This window comes from Babylonia areolata, chromosome 20, assembly GCF_041734735.1.
Source record: "Babylonia areolata isolate BAREFJ2019XMU chromosome 20, ASM4173473v1, whole genome shotgun sequence".
In the NCBI taxonomy this organism is placed as follows: Eukaryota; Metazoa; Mollusca; class Gastropoda; order Neogastropoda; family Buccinidae; genus Babylonia; species Babylonia areolata.
Window position 1 is genome coordinate 38,666,609 of NC_134895.1, and position 15,439 is coordinate 38,682,047.

Consider the following 15,439-nt stretch of genomic DNA (forward strand, 5'->3'; position numbering starts at 1 on the left):
CCGCCGTGGCGAAGTGGTTAGCGTCGCGGACTGACGGCTGGAAGGACGCGGGTTCGAATCCCAGCGGAGGTGGGTTTTTCGGCCCATGGCCGGCTCCTACCCAGAGTTGAGTGTGCTGTGGGCTTAAATGGGGAGACTGGAACCACCCAGTCGAGTGTCATCCACTTCAAGGATGCGTCTTTGGGTGTGTTGCTCAAATTACCTGACCAACACTGCAAGTGTCTGTATCTCTCGGGCCTGGTTAACGCTGGGATATCATTATGACAGGAAGCGTAGAGTACAGCCTTGTCACGCAATCCCAAACCAAAATGGACCTCCATAGCAACATCGTCATCATCATCATCATCATCATCCTCCTCCTTCATCGTCATCAATAGAAACAAAATAGTCTCAAAGTCTGTGGCCTTTCATGCCCTGGTCTCATGGTAACCTCAGTTTCGATACCCCTCCACCTCCGTGCTTGGGGTGAGCCCTGTCAATGTCGTCAGTGTCGGCAGATTCATGGAGGGCTGTTGTTTAAGGGACGTGGTGGCGGTCTCCACTCTGGGAGGGACGCTCACTCAGTCTGGCTCCGCGACTAAGCCATTATTGTCGTTAGTAGGGGGCTTAGTAGGTGGTGTCCTAAGTACGTTAAAACAGAACAGGCACCACTGAACACCACCGAAGTGACTCAGCAGCAGTGCAGGGTCTCCTCTGGTGTGTGGCCTCCTGGCGACCTAACATCGATGGTTTCCTGTGGACTGCCAATACTGGAACTATGACGGACGAACCTGGGTGTGGCCGTGTATGGGGGAAACTAAATGAGCGGCGTGGGAGTAATGCCACTGAAACGGTGCAGATGATGGGGCGGCAAAAAAAAAAGAAAAAAAGAGAGATAGACAGAGAAAGAGGAAATGGTCTGATGGTTGCTGTGATAGATGGAGAGGTAGAGGCAGACGGGCGCAATAGCCGAGTGGTCAAAGCGTTGGACTTTCAATCTGAGGGTTCCGGGTTCGAATCTCGGTAACGGCACCTGGTCTGATGGTAGCTGCAATTGAGAGAGAGGTAGATACTGACGGAAAAAGAGAGAGAATGGTCTGGTGGTGGCTGTAGTAGAGAGAGGGAGATAGGCAGAAAGTGATAATCATAGTCTGATGGTTGCTGTGATAGACAGGGAGGTAGAGATAGATGGAAAGAGAGAGAGAGTGGTCTGATGGCAGCTGTAATAGACAGAGGTAGAGATAGACGGAAAGAGAGAGAGAGAGAATGGTATAACGGTGGCTGTAAAAGAGATAGACAAGGCAATTTCTAACTGTCACATGCTTACCATGAACAGTACTGTCTCAGAATGCCAGTGCAGTGAAAACAGTACACCAGAATCAAACTGTCAATGTTAGTGCAGTCAATAAAAACAGTACACCTGAATCAAACTGTCACAGTTTTAGCTCAGTCAATAAAAACAGTACACCTGAATCAATTTGTCACAGTGTTTGTGCCATCAATAAAAACAGTACACCTGAATCAAATTGTCACTGTGTTAGTGCAGTCAATAAAAACAGAACACAAAAGTCAAACTATCCCAGTGGTAGTGCAATCAACAAAAAAGTACACCTGAAACAAATGGTCAAGGTGATAGTGCCATCCATTAAAACAACACCTGAATCAGATTGTCTCAGTGTTCGTTCAATCAGTAAAAACAGAACACAAAAGTCAGACTATCGTGATGTTGGTGCAATCAGTAAAAACGGAAGACCAAAGTCAAATTGTGTTGCTTTTTTTTTTTTTTTTTTTTTTTAATGTGCGGCAGTCAACAGAGGAGTCGTCGCTTTGGGGGACAGACAACTGAAGGGCGTGAGAAACAGACATACAGTCTTTAGGTGCTTTTTATTTTTATTTTTTTAATTTTTTTTTTTACCTCTCCTTTGAAGCATGGTCACCCCCTGTTCAGTTTTCACCTGTGCACGTGTTATCAGTTCCCTGATTTTACATGCTTGTTCCCGTTCTGATTTTTTGACTCACTTGTGTAAACAAAGTGAGTCTATGTTTTAACCCGGTGTTCGGTTGTCTGTGTGTGTGTCTGTGTGTCCATGGTAAACTTTAACATTGCCATTTTCTCTGCAAATACTTTGTCAGTTGACACCAAATTAGGCATAAAATAGGAAAAATTCAGTTCTTTCCAGTCATCTTGTTTAAAACAATATTGCACCTCTGGGATGGGCACAAAAAAATAAAAAATGAAGCCTAATTATATGCAAACTGCATTTACTGCTATATTTATATTTTTTGTATTCTCTAAACTTGGCACTTTGATCTGATATTCTGACCCAACAACAAGAGCAGTCATTATTATCATTTTTTGTTCAAACAGGAACTTCTTTTGCTAAGCATGGAAGTTTTTTTTTTTTTTTTGCAAACGTTTTGTTGCAGATAGTAAAAAAGGGAAATTACTCTGTAATTAATGCTAGGGGACTTGATTCACTTTAAACTGATCTTTCTCCTCTTAAACATTACATTTTGAAATTATACTCAATACATAAAAAGCTTGCTTTTTTTTTTTTTTTTTTTTTTTTTTAGTGTATCACAAGTGAGTCTTGAAGGCCTTGCCTCTCTTGTTTTTTTTGTGTTTTTTTTTGTTTCTCCCAACTCTGGCATTGTCAGTGTCAGAGACGATGACTGCATGCTGTATTAGTGAATTAGTCATTGCTGGTTGTTTGGAATGAAATAGTTAGAAATTTCCTTTCATTTATTTTATGGTAGAAATTTTATGGACAAATGACATCAGATAGTTGTTTGTGACAGGATTTTTTCTTTCTTTTTTTTCTCGCCCTGGCTTATTATTATTTCAAAGCTTAAAAGACTTGTTATTGTTTATTTTGTTGAGTTTTCTTTGTCGATGTGTAAAGATATGTCATGCATCCTGTCTTATCCCATTTTTTATTCCTTTTCTTTTCATTATTATAAAGGAATTGCTGCCCAGTTGTCTTTTGTTTTGGTTTTTGCTCCCCTTTCTTTTTACACTCACTATACATGCATGAAGACAACTGTGACATGATCAAGGCTGCTAAACCTACCCAGAGTTCTTACATTTGTTTTTCCCGCAAACAAGCAGTGATGATTAAAGTTCCCTTGTTGTTGATATTATTAATATGATTATTGTTGTTGCTGTCAGTGGATGTTTTTGTTGTGTTGTTATTGTAATCAATGATGTTGATTGTATTGTTATCCTGAGTGAGTAGTTTGTATGCAAGAATTGATTCTCCAGTGTTTTCTTCAACAAAAGTGGTGTTGTAAATTTTGTATAGACTGATGTGTTCAAAGTTAAAGAATACTTACGGCGTAGTTAGCTGTTTCCACTATCACTGAAGCAGCGTCTAGTCTACCAACTCCCCTTGGAGGGCAGTGGCAGAATGATTAGAAGAGAGTCTGTGAGGGCATGGGTTTGAATCCTGCTCTGGCACTTTCTCCCAAGTTTGACTGGAAAATCAAACTGAGCGTATAGTCATTCGGATGAGTCAGTAAACCTAGGTCCTGTGTATAGCACATTCTTGATGCACTGAAAAAGAACCCATGGCAACGAGAGTGTTGTCCTCTGGCAAAATTTTGTTGAAGAAATCCACTTTGACAGGGACACAGATATATAGATATAAGTATGCACTCAAGGCCAAAGCGCTTTGGGTTGTGATGCAGATGTGGTGTAGCATACGTGGATGTGTCCAAATGCAGTGATGCCTCCTCGAAACTGAAACTGAAAACCAACTCACCACCCTCCTTTATCTTTGCATATGTCCACCAGTTTGCATTGGATTTATGCTTCCTCCCTCATTCCTGTGTTCCAAACTCCAGCTTTGTGTGTGTGTGTGTGCGTGTGCGTGTGTGTGTGTGTGTGCGTGTGTGTGAGTGCTCCATTAGCTCCCTGTCCCCCCCACCCTCACCCCCTCACCTCCGCACTCTCCTCTCCCCTCACAGTCACAATCCTAGTCTGAGCCTGGAGGGTAAGAAATTGATGGCATGATCTCTGTAGTTTTATTTCTCTCAGTCACAGTTTCTGTGTGTGTGTGTCTGTCTGTCTGTCTGTCTGTCTCTTGTTTGTCTGTCTGTCTCTCTCTGTATGCCCCATTGTGGTTGTCACTCGTCAAGCCTGCCTTGTCGATCACTGTGTGTCTTGTACCTCCGTCTCATTTTTAATAGCTTCTTTTCCTTCTCTCGCACCTTTCTTTCCTTTCCTTCTGGCTTTCTTCCACCCTGTCCAGTTGTCTTCTGCTTCTCATGATACTGAATGGTGGTGTCATCACTAGCCACTGTTCATTGCTGTGTCTGAAATTGAGCATCTCTTGTAATGTGAAATGATGTTGTTGTTGTTTTGAGGTTGGGGGGGGTGGGGGGGGGGGGGGGGGCAATACATGAGGTGGTTAGTGGTGTTGGGCATATGATGAAAGTTGGGGTCTCTCAACTCCAAATTTCATGACTAACTCAGCACTTAAGAATACAAGATCTTCCCTGTTTTTCTGTTTGAATAATGTGTTTGTGTATTTTAATCCATTCACTGTTCAGTGTGAAGCCTATTTTATGCCCAGTGACAACAGAATTTTACTCGGGGAGTTTTTGTCACTGAGAATAATAATTAAGAAAGAAAAAAAAATCTAGCATGCTAACTACTGGGAAAAAAAGGGTTATAACCAATGCTTTCCTGAAAGGAAAATGAACACACTATCCATTTATGACAATATCACATAGATTTATTTGATTTGGCTCTTAGAAAATTCCAACAATGACATGAACAGGTATATTTTCATCCAGGAGCACTTTTTTTTGCACACCAGAAGGGAACAGAAATTTCCGTCCTGGGGCTGTCAGGGGTTTAAAGGAGAAGTTTGTACTGTATTTTGAGGACATACCAAACAGACTGAATTTGAAGAATTTTAATTGATCGTTAACAAGCAGTTTCTCTTTATGTGAGTAATGATTACTGGTGTTTGGAAAAGTTTCTTTGCTGAAGTGACAGTGCATGACTTTTATGTGTGACGTGATATCATATTAATCATATATTAAAAACGCAAGGTGCAATGTCCATGCTTGCAAAGCATTCAGATCTGTTCATTGTAATATGAGTTTGGAGGAAAAATCACCAATGAAGGAGGCATGTGGAAGCACAAAAAAAAAAAAAGAAAAAAAAAAAGAGAGAGAGTGAGAAAAACGTTGTCCTATGACCTGCATGCAACTGAGGTGAATAAATATATGTGTTACGTATGTGCCTGTTCGTGTAAAGTAAGTTGAAGTCACTGACCCTGTGTGTGTGTGTGGTGGTGGTGTGCAGGGTGGGAGTGACAGCCCCTGGGGCGGGGGCAGTCAGCCCCTGACGGTGACGGGTGGAAGCAAGAAGAAGCCCGCCCCCCAGCCTGCCAAAAGAACCAACATTCCTGTCAAGTCCAACAACAGCAACTGGGGCGATTCTGAAGCTTGATTCCACCCCCATGCCCACACACCCTCCAACCTGTAGCTTCATGCACTGGCCACTCTGTCTTTCCTCCTCCTCCTCCTCTCTCTTTCTTTCTTTCTTCCATTGATTTTAACTCTTTGCTGAAGTCACGGGTTTGTGAGTGGTGAAAATATCGAGGTGTATGATGTGCGCTCTTCAGTCTTTAGCATTGCCAAATGAGCCGTCGGTTGTGTGTTAGAGTGTGTAGGTTGAATGCTTGGTCTGTCAGCATTGTTGGGGGGGTAGGGAGGGAGGGAGACGTGCATGAGAGGAGGAGAATGTTGGAAAAGAGTTAAGTGGTTCAGCTGTTTGATGAAAGAGAGAGATCATATTTCGTGCAGACGCTGCGGCCTTGATGCTGCTTGTTTTTTCAGGCTTACGTCAGATAGCAAATTATTACTATAAAAAAGAAGCTTCTCCATGTCCTATACATAGACACTGAAACACGATTCTTTGGAGACGGTACACAGACTTAAAAAAAAATACTGCGCATGTTTTCAATGGTCTGTTGGAATAGAGACCTTTTTTTTTTTTTTTTGGCGTTGCAGATTGGTGATATTAAGATGCCTTTAATGTGAATCGTGGTTTATCTGTTTTGAGGAACAGTGTTTCTTTGCTGATACGGAGTATTACTGTGAAAACGGCAGTCCTTGCACATCAGATGGATCTGACCATGAAGGTGTTAGAGAGGTGTGCATGCGTGATCTGTCGTGTTGTGTGGCAGGGGTACAGGTCCTGATGATTGCATTCACTTGCCCTGAAAACAGCATTCTTAGACTTTGACCAAGAGAAGGGTGTATGTGTTTCCTCCTCACCTGTGCAAGCAAATACACCTACCTACACCTTGTAAACTGCACATCTATGCTTGTGTATATGTACAGACACACATGCACACACACTGAGAAAAACATATCAGGGGAGATCATGGTTTGATTGGTCGAGAAATGAATGTAAATCATTCATCATGGACCTCGTTTGTGGGAGTGCAGAATTTGTCTGTCTATCTTTCACGTTCTGTTTTTGTTGTTTGTCTCTTCTTGTCCCCTCCTTCGGTTACTGCTTGATTTCTCTTTTTTCTTTATTATTGCCTCTGTCAGTCTCTTTTTCTCCGTTTTTGTTTCTTTATTATTGCCTCTGTCGGTCTTTCTCTCTCCATTCTTGTTCGTTTATTACTGCCTCTGTCAATCTCTCTTTCTGTGTGTGTGTATCTTGTCTTGCTCTCTGTGTGTCTTTCTCCCAGTCTCAGTCTCTCTCTGTCTCTCTCCCAGTCTCTCAGTGTCTCCACATGCCCGTATGGTGTATAGTTTACACAGGTACCATGATGACCACACAAAGGCTTTCTGTGAGGTCATGAACGGAGTTGTTGCCATGACTGAGACTTCTTCCATGAGGGCCGCTTCTCTGTGTGAAACAGCCTGCTCTCATCATGCTGCTGCATATGCAATTCAGTGCTCGTGACTTACATTGCTTTCGCCTGGTTTGGGAGTAGCTGGTGTGCTGCCGTTTTTTGATTTGTGTGCGTGATTTTCCTGTGAGAGGGTACTTTTTATGTATGAGAATTATTTTGTCAGTGAAAATCAGTATATGAAAGTATGTGTGTGCATATCTGTGAGTGTGTGTGTAAATGCACTTGCTTGCTCGTGTGTGTTGGCATGTGTACATTTTTTAACAGAGTTGATTTTCTTTTGTCAGGTTTCTTTTTGCCATTTTCTTTGGGGGCTCCAAGAAATTTTTTTATTTTTGGGAGACCACCCCCTGATTTGTTTCTGTAAACCTGTTTTGTCCTCACTTTAGGCGCTTCATTCTACTGTATGGCAAACTGAATTCAGAGCAAATTTAACTGCAGCCCAGTACACCAAAATGTTGGCTCTCATGAGATCAACAGAAAAGGAAACATTAACAGGAGTTCAGACACAGTGAGAAGGAGAGTATAGTATGTCTGCAAGCATCTTTATTGCTGCAGTCAGCTAATACAGGTTTCATTACTAAGTCTGATCAGAAAGTTCCCTCGATATATCCTGAAAAATCCATCTTGTCCCCACTGTCATTACCAAACACAGCAAGACGTTATGACTCAGTGGGGCACTGTTGCAAGTTCACCACCACTACTGGCCAGGCCATGAAATGCTTGTCTGCTTTTTTTTGGGACTGGTTAGACACAGCTACCCCTTCAGTCTTTTCTCATCCATTTTCAGACCCTCCGTTCATTTAGTTATTCCTATCTCATAACAGATTTTCAATTTCGAGTTTGACTGCCAAGGCTTCTGATTAATCAAAAAAGTTTGAGGTCCACAGGGACTGGTTTACCATAATTCTAGGTGGTCCCAGGCTGCCTTAAGAGGGTCACATTAATACTGCACATTCCAGTCAAATCTGCACTGCTACACACAAAGGAAGGCAGATGTTCTGGTCAAGGTTATCATATGTTTCTGGGCCCCAAGTAGTTGTGAAGGGAAATAACTCATATCAGACAATCTTGGTGTCAGACTGAAGCTTCCGAACAGGATTTTCACTCTTCCTGTGTGTTTGTTCTAGAAAGTTCCCAGGGACCCCCTAGGCTGTACTAGAACATCCCGGGGACTCCTGTTCTAGAGTGCCCCTGGAACAACCTAGTCTGTATTAGAATGCCCCTGTGACGATGTAGGCAGTTCTAGAATGCCCCTTGGCCAACTTGCTGTTCTGGAACGTTCCAGGGACGCCCTGCTCTAATCCCAGAGACCCCCTCAGTGAACATGTGCATCCTTTCCATTTTCAAATCATCAGCGATGCATATTTGTGAGAAACTGGAAGCCCTGGATGGTGCTGGCAGATTTGATCATAAGAGTGGGTCAGAAGGCTTCCTTGTCAGAACTGTAGGAAAATGCACTGTCTTGTAGTCTGAAAATGATGATGAATTACATTTTGTAGTATAGCGAATGCATAGGCATTGTGAAACACAGAAACTTGTGTGCTACCTGCCCTTTAGCATGGCCACAGAAGAATTAATTATTGATAAGAAAACAGTGTCTACAACCATCTGGATCCACCTATTATTAGAATGAGGCTGGCTGGTTGTGTTACTGTTTCTTCACAGTGTGTCAAGATGTCAGGAGAAACTTCTGATAAGACTGGAGCCAGAAATGTAGAAGTCAGAGCTCTCAGACTTGTGTCAGAGTTTCCCTCTGTGTCAAGTCGGCTGCAGAAAGAGAAATGTATGCATGCTCATAGTGTTGCTCTAGTGTGGTGGAGATGGGAGAAATGTCCATTGATATGAATGTGGAGATATATCTGTATGTATGCTTAACTTTTGTTCTTTTAATTGTATGTATGAATGTTTGATTGTGTATGTGCTGGTTTTTTGTTTGTTTGTTTGTTGTTTTGTTTTTTTTGTGCATGTTTGTTCTTGGTGTGGAGATACGTTTTATATATGCTTTATTTAACTTTGAAGCTGAACGGAAAACTGAGAAAGAAGAAATAAACCCACTTCCCATCCCCACCCATCTCTCCCATGCCACCATACCCCCTTTCCCAAATGATGCATTCATTAAAAAACAAAACAAAAAAAAACCCCAGGCCCCACCACTTTGCAAAAGGGCAAAAAGAGACGTCAGGATGATTCAAGAAAACGGAACTAGTGAAGCATCAGCCTCTTGGGCATGAAGTGCAGTTTGTATATTGTACGTGTATTATCTATCTGTTGTGTGCAGAATATCGACAGTGCAATAATAGGTTCTCATTTTGCTGTTGCCCAGCTTAGCATCTGTTTTTTTTCTTTACTTTAACCCTTTCACCGCCAATTTAGAGTATAAACACAGAAAAGACTGGCTAAGAATAGCTGGGGATTCCCCCTGCGATGTATAGAAAATATGGCCTATCCTACCACCGAATATTAAGAGCAGTAGGTTCATGGATAACAGACCAATGAATGGCCACCTTTAGTGACATGTGGTCCTCAACCACGCCTGTGCATAAATGCGAGCTTGGCGGTGAAAGGATTAACTTGTTTAAGGTCTGTGTGTGTGCGTGTATGCTTGTTAATTTTCTGTTTGCTTATTTGTCTTTCAGCTTGTTTGTTTCCTTGATGTTGAACAGTGAACATGTGTGCAGTCAACAAAAGTGTCCAGCAGATCTACTGGCTGTGAATATTCCTTTCGTTGGGCATTGAGGTTGACATAAAAGTTGTACATGGTTGTACATTGGGTGCAGGCAACATTCTGAAGATGTAAAGTGATTGAGAGAGGAGGGGAAAGTGTGTATGTGCGTCTGTGTCTGTGTATACGTGTGTGTGTGTGTGTGTGTGTTTATATAGGTGCATGTTTAAGTATGTACATGCAGTTGAAAGCACACATCTCAGTGCTTGTGTGAAATGTGTGCGCGTGTGTGATAATAACCAGCATGTGATCCGCACTCACAGACTGAATTGAACATGTCAACAAAGAGGTGCAATTAGATGTAGAGCGGTGTACAGGAAGTTTAGCTTCTCATAGATTTCTCTTTGAGTAAAACAAAGCAAGTAGTGATTTTACATGTGCTTGCAGGTGTGTTTTTTTTCTCTAGCTTTCTCTGTTTCAAAAGAGAGGACCTGGTATGTGCAGTGCATCTGAATGGTTTCATTCTTCAATTGTGATAGATGATTTTGGTAACGCCCTTTCATGTAATCTGATGGTGTAATCTGATTTTTATTGTGAATGTATTGACCTTCCTTCCCTTTCATGCTTGTTAAAAGGTGAATGCTTGATTTTGATTTTTTTTTTTATGTGCGTTTGTGCTTTGTGCTTGTTCAAGTGTTAGTTGATCAGGGACATTGTGAATGTAGATTGGTTTATGTGTGTGTGTGTGTGTGTGAGTGTGTGTGTGTGTGACAGAATAGCTGATTGAAAAACCGTGGTGAGATTGTCCATTGCCATGTTCCAAGTGGATGTGTTGATCACACTGCATTGTGGTTATAACCTTTTTTTTTTTTTTTTTTTGAATTGGACGTGTAATAATTATTATGAAATGGATATGAAAACATTACATGCATGCTACATGGTTTTCCTTCATCTCCTCTTTTTGTCTCTAACTCTTTCCTTTCTGTACATATGTGTCCGTGTATGTATGTGAGTGTGTGTGTCTGTGTACATGCGTGAGAAAGCTAGAGCGAGTGTGCAGTGCTCCTGTTAGCTTTAGAGCACTTGAGTGGTATATATTTTTAAACAGCATGCAGTAGCATAGAATTCATAGTTCTTAATCCATAGCACAGTTCTGAGACAGTGTTCACCATTTCAATGAATTTGTTAGCGAAATGAGATGATATTGATAATTAACATTTTTGCTAGTTGTGTGGTGTGGTTTCTTTGAGTTTGTGCAATGGTGAACTCTGCCGTTTTAAGCAGATTTGGGGCGCACATCTCTACATTTCTACTTCTAGTCAAGTCAGGTAGAAGAAAATGGAGTACTGGTAAGGAGGAAACATTGGTCTGGCGTTTTGTACAGCAGTTTTGTTCTGTTTTGATTTCTGTGATGCTGTTCGGTGTAAATTGTGTGAATCACTCGGCAAGAGAAAGCTAAGCAACCCTTGTGAAACATTCCTTTTCAAGTATGGGGAAATCATCCTTGTACCTGGCAGAGGCATAGTGATGCTGTGAGTGAAGCCTTTGGCTGATAAGGGTTGGGTCATGGTTGAACAACATATTGCGCTGCAAATTAAGGTGAAATAGACAAAATCTATCACAGCATATTAGCTGGTAGAACATCACAACACAGCATATTACGCTGTTTACAAAATCATAACACAGCGTATAAAGCTGTTCGTTTGTGCTCTTTTATGTGTGTTTTCAACTCCCAAACTACAGTTGCATGCTGCGGAAAATTCAAGTAAAAATTTCTGAATGTTAATTGGGCTCATGCTTAATGATTTAATATGAAGGCTCCAGTTCTTAGAATAAAAATTTTTTAAAAAGCTGTATTGTTATCAGATTCCAAGTCACTAGAAAACATTGTTCCACACAGCTACTGACATACTGTTGGTGGAGAAGTGAATTTCCAGGTGTATCTTGGCATTTGGGTTACTTGTTCTTTGTACATTCAGAAGTCTTGAGTCATTGAAATATTGACTACGTTGCTTTGTCTGCTTCAGTCATATCCTATTTTCAGAGAGGATACTGGTAGCCAAACTAAAGAGTTCATATTGACAGCTTGTGATGGCATTAATTCAAGGTGGTATTTACTGTGGAATTGGAATACAAAAACAAGTATGCACTCAGGAATTCAGCTTTGTTGTGGAAACATGACTTTAAAATGAAGGGTTGTCGCTGAAATTTGTCCTAGATCTATCTGTATCCTCCAGCATGCGATAGGAAGTCTCTTGACTTGTGAGAGTCGAAACAAGCTTTAGCTGAGCAGTGTGGTGGAAGGTCAGTGTTTATACAGGAGAGTACCAGTTAATTGATCATACTTGTGTGCTCACCACATAAAGCTGAGGTGCCACTGTTCCAAAAAGAAAGGCATGCCGTGAAGACTGATTAGTAACCTCCTTGTGCGGTAGATGGTTTTTGTGTTTTTTCTTCTGGGTACAGCCTCTCTCTTTTTCAGTGATAAATTGGGTAAAGGACTGTTAGATATCTGTATCTGTACTAATTGTTGTGTGCAGTGTATCAGCCTACACTTTGAATAATTTTAACTTGAGAAGGTAGAAAAAGTGAAAATGGACAGTAGATTTTGATACCCCTTCCCTTCATTGATGGTTTATGATGATTGACCATAAAAAGAACACACACACACACACACACACACACACACAAACAGACATCAATAGAAGTTCACTGTTGAACTTCAAAGATATCTGGGGGTTAAACAAAGAAAAATAATCATGTCTGTTGGTTTTAATTTACATAGTCCAAATGCGATGTATCTTAAATTGAGGACATGGTTGATCTGAACTGCAAGCAAATGTATACACTCGGCAACATATGTGTGGTTTGTCTTCAGTGAGTCAATGGTCAAAATGAATTGGAATGATTTCAACTCAGAAGAGTCGTCATGAATTTGTTGTAACCACAACAGAGGAAGCAAGATAGAGGCTTTCGCAGTGTGCTAAACAACAAATGAAAATGCTTTCTGAAAAGAAAAAACAAAACAAGAAAAGCACAGTGCAGAGCCTATGTAATGCAAAACTGTTTGCAGTCACTATGAGAATGTAGAGATAGAGATGTTATGCTGTTGAAAATTGAAAAAATTTGATTTCAAAAAATTGTTGTTGTTGTTGAGACTGTCATTGTCGGTGTGTCTCTCTCCTTCTCTCTCATTCCAGTCCATACCGGTAAGTTGTGTGGATAGTAGACTCTTGGTAGCCGGTTGTTGTTCATACCATGTTCATGAGTTATTGTTTTGTTAAATCAGAATGAATTGTTAGAATTCCCCCTGTGACAAAATGTAGAAATGCCTGTTGTGGAAATCCTTCCAGTTAATTCTTTTTGTGTTTTCACATGTGTGAACATAATTAGATTAGATAACATCAGCATGAATTTTTACCTTTTCTGCCAATTAACAGGTAAAGCATTAGTGAGTTGAAATTAATTGTGTGTTAAAAAAAAAAAGTTAATGTGTTGTTTGTTACAATTTTCTCCTCACCCATTGTGTTCTTAGTATATGTTGACATGACCTGTAGAACTAACCAGTAATTCAAAAACAAAAAAACAACAACAAAAATTAAAAGATATTACAAATGAGATGTTGATTTCTTTTCACTTTTTGTGTGTGTGTTTGTGGGTAACAGTTTGTCTCAGAACATTAAGTCTTCATCATAGCTTGGGTAGATCTTGCTGATGTATGTTTAGAAATTGAGGTTGACTTGCTCAGTTCAGTGGTTCTTCAAAATACTGATGCTTACTCTGAATTTAAAAAAAGAAAGAAAGAAACAGAGAGAGATGGAATTAGTGTGAAAACCATTTTAGCAACAGTTTCCTTGTTGTTTGCTGGGCTTTTGAAAACTTGCTCAACAGTTTGTTCGTTGCAAGCAGTTGTGATTTATCAACTTCAGACAACATAACATTCCCCCTTGAGCAGCAAAACAGGATTCATGTGTAAGTTACAATCAAATGATTTTCATTAACAATATTTACTTAGGTTTGTATGTGTTTGAATTCATTTTCTTAGTACACAGGGAAGACACTTTTTTTTTTTAATGTTAATATTCAACAGGAGATTACTTGTTTTTCTTTCATTGAGAAAAAAAAAAAAAAAAAAATTCCAGACTGAAACTTGTCTGACCACTCATGTCAACTAATTTATGTCTTTCTCTGCCTTAATTCACAAACAAAAAAATGTTTGCATATCATGTGGAAAAAAAACAAACCAACTGTTGGTCATCAGATATCTAAAGGTGTTTTGGTGGAACATCCTATTCTGTAGCAAGAAGAGGCCATTATTATTCATGTTCTCAGAGATAGATAGATAGATATAAAATATATGCATGTTTACCATGTACTTACTACAAGTATTCGTTCTGAATAACCTACTGTGTAGTCTAGAAGAGGTACTGATGAAAAAGTCATGTCATTGCACTTGTAGATAATAGCAACTTCTTTGTGTGTCCCATACCACAACTTGGATTGTCTGCTTGGTTGGCAGACTGCAGCTCTTTCTTTCTTTCATTTTCATCATGTTTTACAGTCTCTTCTTGTTCATTAGAATTTTCAGTCAAATACTTCTGTGCTTGTCAGTCTGTCTTTCTCTGAGTGTGTGTATGTGTGTGTCTGTCTCTTTCCCCTCCTCCTCCTCCACACCTGTTCATCGCTCTCTGCACTTACTCTTTGAGCCTGGATGTCTGTCAACCTGCACTTTTTTTTTTTTTTTTTTTTTTTTTTACCTTCTCATACTTTGTGCAGGTAGCCTGACCCCCACCTCTCTCTCTCTCTCTCTCTCTCTCAGAATGGAACAGCTAAAAAGACTTCTTCCTTCTCTCTTCTCTTTTCATGTCTCTTAGCCTAGCTGATAAAGAGACTCATAATTGTCTTAAGAAAAAAAAAAAGTGATATGAAGTGTCATAAGCAAAGTCCTATGAAGTGTATGTGTCAGTAAGCGTACATCTGCAGCACAAACTGGTGTTGGGAGTGAAACCTGGGGTTGAGATACTAATTGATATTGCCTGTGGCATATCCAGCCGCCAGGAGTGATTGTTTCTTGGCCGTTACATTTTACCTTGGTGTATTATGAAAGCATGTGTATGTATTTACCGTTTTGGCTAGATGATCGATTGTTACTGTAAAATAAAGTCATTTGTTTTATCATATCTGTGTTTGTGTGTAAGTGGACAAGCAGGTGACGTTTTAAATGAGACGTTTTAAATGAGACATACAGGTGAAATTATATATATATATATATATATATATATATATCTTAATCCAGAAAATGAGACAGATGCATTGTTTATTGTTAAACATTTCCACAAAAGCGAGTGTCACACTGTGTAAACATACCTACCTCTGTGTGCACACACAGGCAGTTGACAAATAAACCCCTTTACCTGTTTAGTCAAATTTTCATTACCTGTGCGTCTTTTGAACGTGGTTTTTGTTTGTTTGTTTGTTTTTTTTCACCTGCAGCATACCTGAAACCAAACTGAGTAAACATTTTCAAGTCACTCAAAAAGTGCTCTGATCTCTTTCTCTATGGTATGTGTATCACACACACACACACACACACACACACACACACACACAATTCCTCCACCACCATGTACCAACAACACCATATCTACCCATAAAAAATTACAGCTCTTACTGCTGATATGTGTTACAGCAGATAAGTGAAGATGAGAGCTGTGATTTTACTGGAATGTAAATAGTTTAAACCACCACCAGTCCACCCCCACCCCCATTCCCCTGTCATGCCACTCCCCCTTTATATATCAGTATCATACTAATTTACTTTTTACATTAAGACAGAAGAGTTGGTCATCTGCATCTGGTTTTAGTACACTGAGTATTCTGCTGTTGTTCATTAATACACATTCTCTCTCTCTCT

The 15,439-nt window shown here is 40.2% G+C and overlaps 1 protein-coding gene across 3 annotated transcripts in view; it reads left to right on the forward strand.

Annotated features, from left to right (window-relative positions):
• Window positions 1-14,703, forward strand: part of LOC143295483 (uncharacterized) — a 45,060-nt gene extending 30,357 nt beyond the window's left edge. For 2 of the 3 annotated variants that reach the window (XM_076607202.1, XM_076607203.1), the window contains one exon: window positions 5,294-14,703. In XM_076607202.1, the coding sequence (XP_076463317.1) occupies window positions 5,294-5,440 (147 nt within the window). In that variant the 3' untranslated portion in view covers window positions 5,441-14,703. Of the gene's footprint in view, window positions 1-1,786; window positions 1,857-5,293 lie in introns of all 3 variants that reach the window. The other variant, XM_076607204.1, reaches the window with a different exon arrangement.
• The last annotated feature ends 736 nt before the right edge of the window (window positions 14,704-15,439 follow it).